Source organism: Caretta caretta, chromosome 28, assembly GCF_965140235.1.
Source record: "Caretta caretta isolate rCarCar2 chromosome 28, rCarCar1.hap1, whole genome shotgun sequence".
Classification (NCBI taxonomy): domain Eukaryota; kingdom Metazoa; phylum Chordata; order Testudines; family Cheloniidae; genus Caretta; species Caretta caretta.
The window spans coordinates 978,630-991,151 of record NC_134233.1 but is presented as its reverse complement, the minus strand read 5'-3'; the positions used below and the strand labels follow the sequence as shown (position 1 = coordinate 991,151).

Sequence of the window (12,522 nt, the reverse complement as noted above, 5' to 3'; positions counted from 1 at the left end):
AACCCACCAGCCACCCCTCCGTTCCCAGAGCCGGGGAGAGAACCCAGGAGTCCTGGCTCCCAGCCCCCCTGCTCTAACCCATCAGACCCCGCTCCCCTCCCAGAGCCGGGGAGAGAACCCAGGAGTCCTGGCTGCCAGCGTCCTGGCCGGTGGGGGGCAGAGGGCAGGGTCCGGCAGCGCGACCCGGCGTACCCGCAGGATCTCCCGGCAGATGTACGCGATGCAGTCCTCCTTCAGCGCGTTGCCCTTGGTGTTCTTGACCAGGTCTGTGACGGAACCGGCCCCACAGAATTCCATCACCAGCTGGGGGGAGCAGAGAGTTACCAGCCCGGACCCCCAGACGCCGCAGAGAGCCACTGAGCAGGGACAGCCCCACGGATGGGGCCGGGTGCGAACAGAGGGGACAGATGGCCACAGGATCTCAGTGTGGCACAGACCGCGACCAAGCTTGGAGCCCTGCTGCGCCAGGCGCTGCACAGACCGCCAGCCACGTCCAGGGTGAGATCGGGGCCCCGCTGCGCCAGGCGCTGCACCCCCCCCCCCCGAGTAAGATCGGGGCCCCGCTGCGCCAGGCGCTGCACAGAGCCAGGCTGCTCGTCTAATTGTTCTCTGAGCCCGGGTGCCACCAGGCAAGTGCTGTGTGTGCCAGACATGGCCGAGCAGCGGGCCCCATCCATGCGTCTCCCCGGCGGCGCGTGCTCTCAGGCCCTGGCAGCCATGTGAGCCCGCCCCACCCCGCCGGCCCCACGCACCCACAGCTGGTCGTCATTCCCGGGTGGGCTCTTCTTGATGAAGGCGCCGTAGTAGGTGGCGATGTTGCGGTGGTGGGAATATTTCTTCAGCATGTTGATCTCCTGCTTGATTTCCTCCTCCTCGTCCTGGCGGGGCAGAAAGGACCCGGGTTACAGGCAGCCCCCCCTGCTGGGCTCCCGCCCCCCCAGCTCTGCCGGTGCCCCTCACTGCCGACCCCCAGCCCCTGCTAGCCCTGGGTTCCCCCCAGCTGTGCCGGTGCCCCTCACTCCCAGCCCGCAGCCCCTGCTAGCCCTGGGCTCCCCCCAGCTCTGCCGGTGCCCCTCACTCCCGACCCGCAGCCCCTGCCAGCTCTGGGCTCCCCCCAGCTCTGCCGGTGCCCCTCACTCCCAGCCCACAGCCCCTGCTAGCCCTGGGCTCCCCCCAGCTCTGCCGGTGCCCCTCACTCCCAGCCCACAGCCCCTGCTAGCCCTGGGCTCCCCCCAGCTCTGCCGGTGCCCCTCACTCCCGGCCCGCAGCCCCTGCTAGCCCTGGGCTCCCCCCAGCTCTGCCGGTGCCCCTCACTCCCGACCCGCAGCCCGTTAGCCCTGGGCTCCCCCCAGCTCTGCCGGTGCCCCTCACTCCCGGCCCGCAGCCCCTGCTAGCCCTGGGCTCCCCCCAGCTCTGCCGGTGCCCCTCACTCCCGACCCGCAGCCCCTGTTAGCCCTGGGCTCCCCCCAGCTCTGCCGGTGCCCCTCACTCCCGACCCGCAGCCCCTGCTAGCCCTGGGCTCCCCCCAGCTCTGCCGGTGCCCCTCACTCCCGACCCGCAGCCCCTGCTAGCCCTGGGCTCCCCCCAGCTCTGCCGGTGCCCCTCACTCCCGACCCGCAGCCCCTGCTAGCCCTGGGCTCCCCCCAGCTCTGCCGGTGCCCCTCACTCCCGACCCGCAGCCCCTGCTAGCCCTGGGCTCCCCCCAGCTCTGCCGGTGCCCCTCACTCCCGACCCGCAGCCCCTGCTAGCCCTGGGCTCCCCCCAGCTCTGCCGGTGCCGCTCACTCCCGACCCGCAGCCCCTGCTAGCCCAGCCCTGCCAGTTCCCCCTTGATTGGGGGAGGTGCGTGTGCCCAGGTGCAGAGGAGGGATGCCAGGCTGCTCAGGGAATGGAGGCTGGCAGAGCTAGGCAGGGATATAAGGCCCCAGGGGCAGAGGAGCGCCGGGCGCCCCAGAGGAGGGGGGCGAACGGGCCAGGGATCGCCGGAGAGGAGGAGACGGGTTTCACCCAGCAGAGCCCGGCCTGCCGTGGCAGCAGGGGACAGACGCAGACGGGCAGCTGAGCCCAGCCCCCGCAGCAGGCCGGGGAACGGGAGGGATGCAGAACGAATGGGGCTGAGGGGGGAGACTGGGCGCCCCCAGGGAAAGGGCAGCCGTTGCAGGGCTGACGTAGGCGTACCCCACCCGCCATCCTTCTTACCTCGGTGACGTCCATGACTTTGATGGCGGCCAGCTGCCCTGTCTTGACATGGCGGCCCTGGGGAGGCAAAGGCAGAGAGAGGGGGTCAGCCCATGAGGGGGGGTCGGGTGGGCTCCTCTGTCCAGCCCCGCTCCATGGGCACAGCGCTCGGACCCAGCTCTGTGTGGCTGGTCTGTGGAACTGATCGCCACTGGATCTTCGTGGCTGTGGACAGTGGGCATGTCCGGGGTTCCAGTGCCAGGCTTTGGGGCAGAGCTGACCCATGACTAACAGGGAGAAATTCCTCCACCCTCCTGTCCCGGAGTCCCCAGGCGACGCTCTGGACCTGCTCCCCATGAAGCCAGGCAGGACTCTGGGGGAGTCTCCTCTCTAGGAGCAGCCTGTCTGCAGGACACACAGCTCACACAGCTCCCCCTTCCTGGGTCTGACCTCGGAGCCTTCAGCCTCCTCTGCCCCTCCGTGCGCTTCCCCCAGCGAGTCCACCCAGGCGGGGTCCTGGGGCAGCCAGAGGGTCCTGCCCCCCAACTTCGCAGTCAGACGGGACTCTCAGCCAGCCAGTAACACAGAAGGTTTATTAGACGACAGGGACATGGTCTAACACAGAGCTTGTAGGTGCAGAGACCGGGACCCCTCAGATGGGTCCATTCTGGGGGGCAGTGAGCCAGACAACCCCGTCTGCCCTTCACTCCATGTCCCAGCCAGCCCCAAACTGAAACTCCTTCCAGCCCCCCCCTGCTCTGGGCTTTGTCCCTTTCCCGGGCCAGGAGGTCACCGGATTCCTTTGTTCTCCAACCCTTTAGCTCTCACCTTGCAGGGGGGAAGGGCCCAGGCCATCCGTGGCCAGGAAACAGGGTGTCGGCCATTCTCTGTGTCCAGACCCCTGCCCACACCTGCCCTCTAGGGCTCTGCAAGGATCCTACACCCTTATCCCACCCCGTAGAGACTTAAGAACTGCACAGGGGAAATTGAGGCACCCCCACATTATTCAGAGGAAACATTAAGAACAGTCCCGCTTCGTCACACCCCCGCACACCATGGGGCTGGGGTACGTATGTGATGAACTAGCTCCCTGGAGCCCGCTGGTTGAAGATTGGGCCCCCATTCTGCCAGGCACTGCCCAGACCAGCCGCCTGCCCCCCAGCTGAGATCAGGGCCCCGTTGTGCTGGGGTCCACGCACCTAACAGACACGGTCCCCGCTCCGCATGCTATGGCGGGAGAGTGTAGCAGCTGTATGGTCAGCAGGGGGCGCCACCCCCCCAGTCAGGGTGCAACACACGGTCCCAGCAGAGTCGCCCTGCGCCACTCCCCAGAGAGAAGGGAACATCCTACATCCAGAGCAAGGCAGCGCCAGCCCCCTGTTCTACTACCTAGCCCCCACTCCCACGTTCTCTCCCTGGCTCTGGGAGGGCAGGGGGGCTGGTGGGTTAGAGCAGGGGGGGCTGGGACCCTGGACTCCTGGGTTCTCTCCCCGGCTCGGGGAGGGGAGTGGGGGCTGGTGGGTTACAGGATGGGGGGACTGGGAGCCGGGACTCCTGGGTTCTCTCCCGGCCCTGGTAGGGGAGTGGGGGCCGGTGGGCTAGAGCAGGTGGGCTGGGAGCCAGGACTCCTGGGTTCTCTCCCGGCCCTGGTAGGGGAGTGGAGGCAGGTGGGCTAGAGCAGGTGGGCTGGGAGCCAGGACTCCTGGGTTCTCTCCCGGCCCTGGTAGGGGAGTGGGGGCCGGTGGGCTAGAGCAGGTGGGCTGGGAGCCAGGACTCCTGGGTTCTCTCCCGGCCCTGGTAGGGGAGTGGGGGCAGGTGGGCTAGAGCAGGTGGGCTGGGAGCCAGGACTCCTGGGTTCTCTCCCGGCCCTGGTAGGGGAGTGGGGGCCGGTGGGCTAGAGCAGGTGGGCTGGGAGCCAGGACTCCTGGGTTCTCTCCAGGCTCTGGGAGGGGCATGCGGGCTGGTGATTAGAGAGGGGCTGGGAGCCAGGCCTGCCGGGTGCTAGCACTGATCTACCGCCATATCAATCACGGATTAAGAAGAGCAGCTGGTCTCCGTCCCAGCCTGGCTTTGATCCAGCCTCAGGCCTGCTGGCTGGGTTCGGACTCCTCACAGCCGGCTCCGGGCAGGCAGGGGGCGAAGGGGTTAAAGCAGCGCAGGCCTGAGGGTCCCACGTGCAGGGGCTGGAGACCCCCTGGGTGGATTGCCTTGACCCCTGCGCTGCAGTGCCGCGGCTCCATCCCACGCAGGCCCCCGGAGCCCTCTGCCACGTGCCCGCATTGTGCAGTGTGCGGGGGGGGCGCCCGTCACCTAGCAACCGCCTCCTGCTCTTCTGGGCTGGGGACTGACGTGCGGGGGGGCGTGGGAGGCAGCCCCCTGCCCCCGCAGGAGCTGCCTGCTGCCGCCGGGGAATATTGCATCTCCTTTCTCCAGGGAGCTGCCCCTGCTCCGGCGGGGGGTACTCGAGCAGGGGCTGAGGACTCCCAGGGGCCCCAGCCCTGCACCCAGGAATCCCACGGCCTGTTCTGGGGCTGTGAGGGCCTTTCTGCAGCACGCTCTGCTCCAGCACAAGGGTCTGGGCTCAATGCAGCTGCTCTGACTGCCACACCCCTCCCCCCGCCCGGTTGTGGGCCCCTTCCTAACAGTGCACACCCATCCCCCTAGCCTCCGGTCTGCCCCGCGGCAACCCAGCCAGGCTAATCCAGCTCCTTGCGATGAGCGCAATTGGCTCGTGATCTGCTAATGAGGCAATTTGCAGCACTGGAGGGGAGCCGGGACTCAATTTGCTGACGCAAGGCGCAAGGCGGCTGGGGCAGGGGCTGGTAGCTCTGGGGTTTGAACTGGGCCGAGGCCTTTCAGCCCACGCAGCCAGGCGCCTGGGAGAAAGGGGCTTTGCCCGGACCGGCTGGGAAGGAGCAGCACCGGGACGGGATTACCACACCTGCTCTCAGGCCCGGGAGGAAGGAGGGGCTTGTGGTTAGGCAGCTGGCAGCCTGCGTGCCCCACACTCTGCCCCTGGATGACTCAGGGCCAGATTTCCCAGGGTTTTAGTCCCTGCAGCTGCAGACAGGTGCCCAGCGCGGCCCACCACAGCCCCCGACTCCCATTGTCCCCTTCCTGCCTGCCCCACGGGGAGCCACTTGAGCTGCGTGGGCTGGCTCAGGGCTCCAAGCTCAGAGCAGGGATGGGAATGCCCCCGGCTCAGATTGGCAGGGACCTGGGGGCGGTATTCCCCTTCCCCTGCGGCATGGGGCGCGGGTCACCTGCTGGATCGGGGGGCCTGGCTCATCTGATAGCCCCCTGCCCCCGCAGGGGGCTCAGGTGCTGGGGGCCCCTCGCTCCCTCCTGAGGTCCATGCCAGCTGATCTCCTGGGGGCTGAAATGCTTTGGTCTGACCCAGGCAGCTGGGCTCAGTGCAATTCCCTGGCCTGGGCTCAAGAGGATGGGGACTCTGTGCCCTTGTAAATGCCAAGCTCAGGCTCAAAGGGGATACCAGCTCTTCCCTGGGGGGGCTGCGAGTCCTGGCACTGTACAGCTTGGCATGTACTCGGCCGCACCGAGATGGCAGAGGAGTGGCGGGGTCCCTGGATCGGGCTCCCACGGGGAGCCGGGGGGGGTTATTTTTACACAGCGCTGAGACCAGCCTGGCTTCCAGGAACAGGGGGTTGATCCAGAAAACGGAGCTGGGGTTTCCATGGGAACACCACACAGGGGCACTTCCAGCCCGGCACAGACACAAAACAGAGCAGGAAGGAAAGCGGTTGTCACCCCAAATTGAAGAGTGGGCACCGGGGGCGCTGCTCTCAGCTGGGGAGCAGGGTCTGGGCAGCGCCTGGCACAACAGGGGCCCCTGATTTCGGCTGGGGAGGGTCTGGACAGTGCTCCCAAACCTCATACAAAACGACCTTTTTAAAAATCTATCTTGTGATTTTTTTCTCAGCATTTCAGGACCTGACTCCTGGGTTTTGAACACACGTTCCCATACAACCCCCCAACGTGCCAAACCCAATTATCATGAGCCACGCTCCCAAAAGCCGTGAGAGTCGCTTAAAACTAAATCTTCAAAAAACCCAAACCAGTTTTGATTCTTTTCATTTGCCTCCTGAGGAGCTGGGGGACCTTTGCTCTGCAGCCGCAGGGCTCGGAACGGACGGATTTGGTTTTAATGAAAAGCAGAGATTCTCCCACCAGCCTCGGCCCCAAGGAGTAGGAACATTAAGAAATTAAAACACCAGAATCTCTCTCTCTCGCTCGCTCTCTCTCACGCACACATACGAGCCCCACACTCCCCCTGTAGCCACAGCAGCCTGGCTGTGGATGGCCTGATCCTTATCCGGGTGGCCCGGCTGCTCCGGTGCGGGGGCGGAGAAGCTGGCCCTCGCCGACCGTCTCATACAGCCTGTCCCACGCTGCCTGGGCAGGAGAGGACGCAGGGCCTGCCTCTGCAGACCGGCACAAAGCCCTGATCTGACCAGATGGAGCAGAGAGGGGACACCCCTCGGCCGTACCAGCCTGCCAAAGCTGAGAAGGAATCAGCCCTTGGGGGAGATTTTGGGGCAGATCCCAGGCAGAGCCGGGCCGGGGAGACAGGCCCCAGCTTCACTAGGAGAAAAGTGGGGGTTGTTTTGGGTTTCTTTTAAACCAGGTGGCAAAATCCTATTGTGAGGCAGTGGGGATTTTTGTAGTGTTTTACAAGAACAGCGTGTGCGCGCCTCAGTTTCCCTGTGTGCCGCATGTTTAAGAAGGTGGTGGGAGAGGGGTTGTTGTTGCAGAGGACCAGGTGTGACTTCGCCTGGCAGCTGGGACCCCCGGACAACGGCCTGGAGATGGGGAACCCTAACAACTGGTGACCTGGTGACTAAGATGTGACGAAGTGGGACTGTTCTTAATGTTTCCTCTGAATAGTGTGGGGGTGCCTCAGTTTCCCCTAGGCAGTTCTTAAGTATCTAGGGGGTGGAGTAAGGGTGTATGATCATTGCAGAGCCCTAGAGGGCAGGTGTGTGCAGGAGTCTGGACACAGAGAATGGCCGACACCCTGTTTCCTGGCAACTGATGGCCTGGGCCCTTCCCCCCCTGCAAGGTGAGAGCTGAAGGGTTGGAGAACAAAGGAATCAGGTGACCACCTGGCCCGGGAAAGGGACAAAGCCCAGAGGAGGAGGGGCTGGAGGGGGTTTGCAGTTTGGGGCTGGCTGGGACATGGAGTGAAGGGCAGACGTGGTTGTCTGGCTCACTGCCCCCCAAAATGGACCCAGCTGAGGGGTCCCGTTCTCTGCACCTGCAAGCTCTGTTTTAGACCATGTTCCTGTCATCTAATAAACCTTCTGTTTTACTGGCTGGCTGAGAGTCACATCTGACTGCGAAGTTGGGGTGCAGGACCCTCTGGCTTCCTCAGGAGCCCCGCCTGAGCGGACTCGCTGTGGGAAGCGCACGGAGGGGCAGAGGATGCTGAATGCTCCGAGGTCAGACCCAGGAAGGTGGAAGCTGTGTGAGCTGTGTGTCCTGAAGACAGGCTGCTCGCAGAAAGGCAACTGCCCCAGAGTCCTGACTGGCTTCATGGGGAGCAGTTCCAGAGCATCGCCCAGGGACTCCGTGACATAAGAGGCCCATCCCAGCTTGGCCGACAGCCGGTTCTGGCCAGTGGGAGGACAGAGGGCTGTGGAGAGACCCCGCTGACCTGACCAGCCAGTTCCAGCCAGAGAGGAACAAAGGACGAAGAGAGGGCCCCAGCGACCTGTTTACCTGGGACGAAGGAGCTGTTGGGGCAGGTGATATGGGATGATCGGCTGGAAGGAGGGGGCTGCTGCGCTGGAGAGAGGGAGCCCCCAGAGCCCCCCTGGATGCGGGACAGACCTAGATATGCTGTGCTGAGGGAGGCCAGGCCTGAGGCCCAGAGAGTTTCCTGGGCTGGGTTCAGACGCTCACTAACCCCTCCTGTTTTACGCTGGCTGGGAGTCGCTCCAGTCTAGAGAACAGGGGCATTATTCCCTCTGGGAATGGAGGCCCCGGGGGTCCCGAGCGAGGGGACTCTCTGAGGGGGCCCATGGCAGAGACAGGCAGGCTAAGGCTCTGAGAGGTGCGGCTCCAGGAGGTGGAGGGGCTGGACCGCCAAGAGAGTGGACCCCCGAGAAGGGCTGTCGTGCTGAAGGGGGTTCCCCCCACGGACCGCACGGGGCCAAGAGTGGGCACGACCTGGGAGTGCACAAGGCAGCTGGAGCATGGCCACACGGTACCCGCCACTCAACCCACCCCTTTTTCCTCCTAGCGTGGGCACACCCCCGAGACACAACGCACACACACTAAACACGCGGGGTTCAAATCATCCCCTGCCCCCCAAGGACGGCTACTTGGAGTGCCTGTCTCCCGCCGGCCAGCCCAGACGGGACCCGATCCGGCGAGTGAAATCCTCCAGCCTCTGTCCCGCAGGGGGTCGGACTACATGATCGGGGATTGGAGAGACACCGCCTGCCGGGAAGGCTGCTGGGGAGGTCAGCAGGCAGAAGCGGACCCGCATGCCGGCTGGAGGGTGGGAGACTGCGGAGAGGCTGGGGTGCCTGGAGGCAGGCCGGAAAGGGGGCAGAGGAGCTTTCAGGCCTGTACTGGGAACTGGAGCGACTGGAGAAGCGCGGTGCGCCAGCAGGAGCCCTCTGCTGGGAACCAGAGCAGATAGGAACTGACCTACAACGCTGGAGATATTTCACATCGGTTCACCTTGAAGTCGGATCTCATCAGCCTGCAATTAGCCCTGCCGGCTCCTCTCGGGGGAAGGGCAGGCTGCCAAGGGCAGTGGTAAACGCCTCATCACATTTCTCACCACAAACGCTGCACTAAAGGGCAGTGAGGGCTAGTGGTCAGAGCAGGGGGAGGCTGGGAGCTAGGACGCCTGGGTTCTCTCCCCGGCTCTGGAAGGGGAGTGGGGGCTGGTCAGTTGGAGCAGAGGGGCTGGGAGCCTGGACTCCTGAGTTCTCTCCTGGTTCTGGGAGGGGAGTGGGGGCTAGTGGTTAGAGCAGGGGCAGAGGAAGCTGGAGATCGCACCAGTGCCAAATGCAGAAGTAAAATAACCTCTGTACTCCTACCCGAGCTCCATTTACATCTGATTCACAGGTGTTCTAATAACTGACTGATCAACCTTCCGTGACTCAAGATGTGGCTTCCACCCATCTCTGACGAGGCTAGGATGCTTGCGACATTCACTCAGCACCCATTAACCCCTGCGCAGCCATTCAGCCGTGGAACCTTAATGGGAAGCAGGCCTGGTTTGCCAGCCAGCGGTTCTCCAGGGTACGCTGAGCGCAGGGGCTGGCCTCGTTCAGTGTGAGCAGTCACATCAGGCTCAGATGTTGCAATCACCAGGACCACCAGCGAGGAGATGGCCCCCCAGACATCTTCCCCTGGAATAGCATGACTCCAGCAGCTGGGGCTTTAAGGGAGTTGGCAACACTGCTCTTGGTCTCCCTCGTACCAGGCCCCGCGGCAAAGACTATTGGAAAATGGGGGTGCCCCCCCCCCACTAAGTCTCACATCTGCGGTGAAACAGTTGAAAATTTCCATTTGGAATTGTCATTCCGGTGCCTCAGGGGAGGCGTAGTTCAGACGCTGCATGCCCCTTGTCCACCTCCATGGGCCCGGCTCTCTGCCTGGACTACATCTCCCAGGATGCACCGTGGTCGCTCTTTCTGTAGAGCCACCGCTGTGCCTCACGGAAGATTATTCCCTCCAAGCTGCTGGGTCCACAGGGGCAGCCAAACTACAACTCCCATGAGGCACAGGGGCCATGTGGCTAACAAACCCAATTTCCCACCGAGAAACCGCTCCCCCAGTCCCGCGTCTAGGTGCTTCTCAAGCCTGGCATGCCAGGTGCCGGCCGTCTACCCACCACTCCCCAGGGAAATGACACACGTGGGTGTGGGCCACCCGGGTTTGGCATTCGCGGCCCACAATCAGTGCTCCGGAGAGGAGAAGGGTGGGGAACAGTCACAGCGTCAGCCTGGGACTGGGGAGACTGGGTTTGAGTCCCTGCTCTGCCAGACTTCCTGTGTGACCCTGAACGAGTCATTTAGCTGCTCCGTGACTCAGTTTCCCCACCTGGGTTCATGACCGTGAATCCACTGAAGATGGGGAGGCACTCGGATATTGCAGCCATAGAACTGGAGCGGAAGATCAGGAAGCAAGTCACCTCCTCGCTGCCGTTCCCTCGGACCGCGCCCAGACAGATGGATCTGGGTTCCCAGAGGGGGGGTCCATCTCCTCCAGCCAAGCTGCTGGGCTCCCTCCCCGTCCCCTCCCATTCACTGGGGAAATTAAGTCCCTCCCCATTCATCCTCGCATGCGAATAGCCGGCGGGGCAGCAGAGACTCGGATGGCAATTCAGTACCCTAACAAGCGGAGCCGCGGGGCTGGAGCCACACAATCATACAGCGTGGAACTGAGTCCGAACCGGCGTGTCCAGGGGTATCACCACACCCACCGCGCCAGGCGGCACGCAGCTTGGGCCCTGCGCGGGTCACTGCCCGTATTTATTACAGGAGTGTCTGCACACATCCAGCCAGTGGGACAGCGAGGGGGAGATCCTGCCAGCCGAGGCCCCCGCTCTCTCCTCGAAGGCCGAGCACCCTTGCCGCCTCCAGCCTCAGGGGTGCTGCTAATTGGTGCTGGGCCCACCGACCGGAGGCTAGCACAGCGCCAGGCCTGTGGAGGTGGGGGGATGAGCGAGTGAGAATGTCAACTCTGTGGGGTGGGGAGTGATGCTTCGGGCTGTGTTTGTACAGCGCCCTGCACCACGGGGCCCTGGCCTCGGCTGGGGGGCCCGACATGACCGTAATACACCTAATAACGTAGAGCGCCCTGCACCACGGGGCCCTGGCCTCGGCTGGGGGGCCCGACATGACCGTAATACACCTAATAACGTACAGCGCCCTGCACCATGGGGCCCTGGCCTCGGCTGGGGGGCCCGACACGACCGTAATACACCTAATAACGTAGAGCGCCCTGCACCACGGGGCCCTGGCCTCGGCTGGGGGGCCCGACACGACCGTAATACACCTAATAACGTACAGCGCCCTGCACCACGGGGCCCTGGCCTCGGCTGGGGGGCCCGACACGACCGTAATACACCTAATAACGTACAGCGCCCTGCACCATGGGGCCCTGGCCACGGCTGGGGTGCCCGACACGACCGTAATACACCTAATAACGTAGAGCGCCCTGCACCACGGGGCCCTGGCCTCGGCTGGGGGGCCCGACACGACCGTAATACACCTAATAACGTACAGCGCCCTGCACCATGGGGCCCTGGCCACGGCTGGGGGGCCCGACACGACCGTAATACACCTAATAACGTACAGCGCCCTGCACCACAGGGCCCTGGCCTCGGCTGGGGGGCCCGACACGACCGTAATACACCTAATAACGTAGAGTGCCCTGCACCACGGGGCCCTGGCCTCGGCTGGGGGGCCCGACACGACCGTAATACACCTAATAACGTAGAGTTCCCTGCACCACGGGGCCCTGGCCTCGGCTGGGGGGCCCGACACGACCGTAATACACCTAATAACGTACAGCGCCCTGCACCACGGGGCCCTGGCCTCGGCTGGGGGGCCCGACACGACCGTAATACACCTAATAATGTAGAGCGCCCTGCACCACGGGGCCCTGGCCACGGCTGGGGGGCCCGACACGACCGTAATACACCTAATAACGTACAGCGCCCTGCACCACAGGGCCCTGGCCTCAGCTGGGGGGCCCGACACGACCGTAATACACCTAATAACGTACAGCGCCCTGCACCATGGGGCCTTGGCCACGGCTGGGGGGCCCGACACGACCGTAATACACCTAATAACGTACAGCGCCCTGCACCACAGGGCCCTGGCCTCGGCTGGGGGGCCCGACACGACCGTAATACACCTAATAACGTAGAGTGCCCTGCACCACGGGGCCCTGGCCTCGGCTGGGGGGCCCGACACGACCGTAATACACCTAATAACGTACAGCGCCCTGCACCACGGGGCCCTGGCCTCGGCTGGGGGGCCCGACACGACCGTAATACACCTAATAATGTAGAGCGCCCTGCACCACGGGGCCCTGGCCACGGCTGGGGGGCCCGACACGACCGTAATACACCTAATAACGTACAGCGCCCTGCACCCCGGGGCCCTGGCCTCGGCTGGGGGGCCCGATACGACCGTAATACACCTAATAACGTAGAGCGCCCTGCACCACGGGGCCCTGGCCACGGCTGGGGGGCCCGACACGACCGTAATACACCTAATAACGTAGAGCGCCCTGCACCACGGGGCCCTGGCCTCGGCTGGGGGGCCCGACACGACCGTAATACACCTAATAACGT

At 64.3% G+C, this 12,522-nt stretch overlaps 1 protein-coding gene across 14 annotated transcripts in view; it reads right to left on the bottom strand.

Moving 5' to 3' along the window:
- The window catches only part of MINK1 (misshapen like kinase 1), a 61,819-nt gene that overhangs the window by 28,454 nt on the left and 20,843 nt on the right, over positions 1-12,522 (bottom strand). For all 14 annotated transcript variants that reach the window (XM_075123848.1, XM_075123849.1, XM_075123836.1 and 11 more), the window contains exons 3-5: positions 2,199-2,255; positions 753-878; positions 193-303 (exon numbers count right to left, since the gene is read on the bottom strand). In XM_075123848.1, the coding sequence (XP_074979949.1) occupies positions 193-303; positions 753-878; positions 2,199-2,255 (294 nt within the window). The remainder of the gene's footprint in view (positions 1-192; positions 304-752; positions 879-2,198; positions 2,256-12,522) is intronic.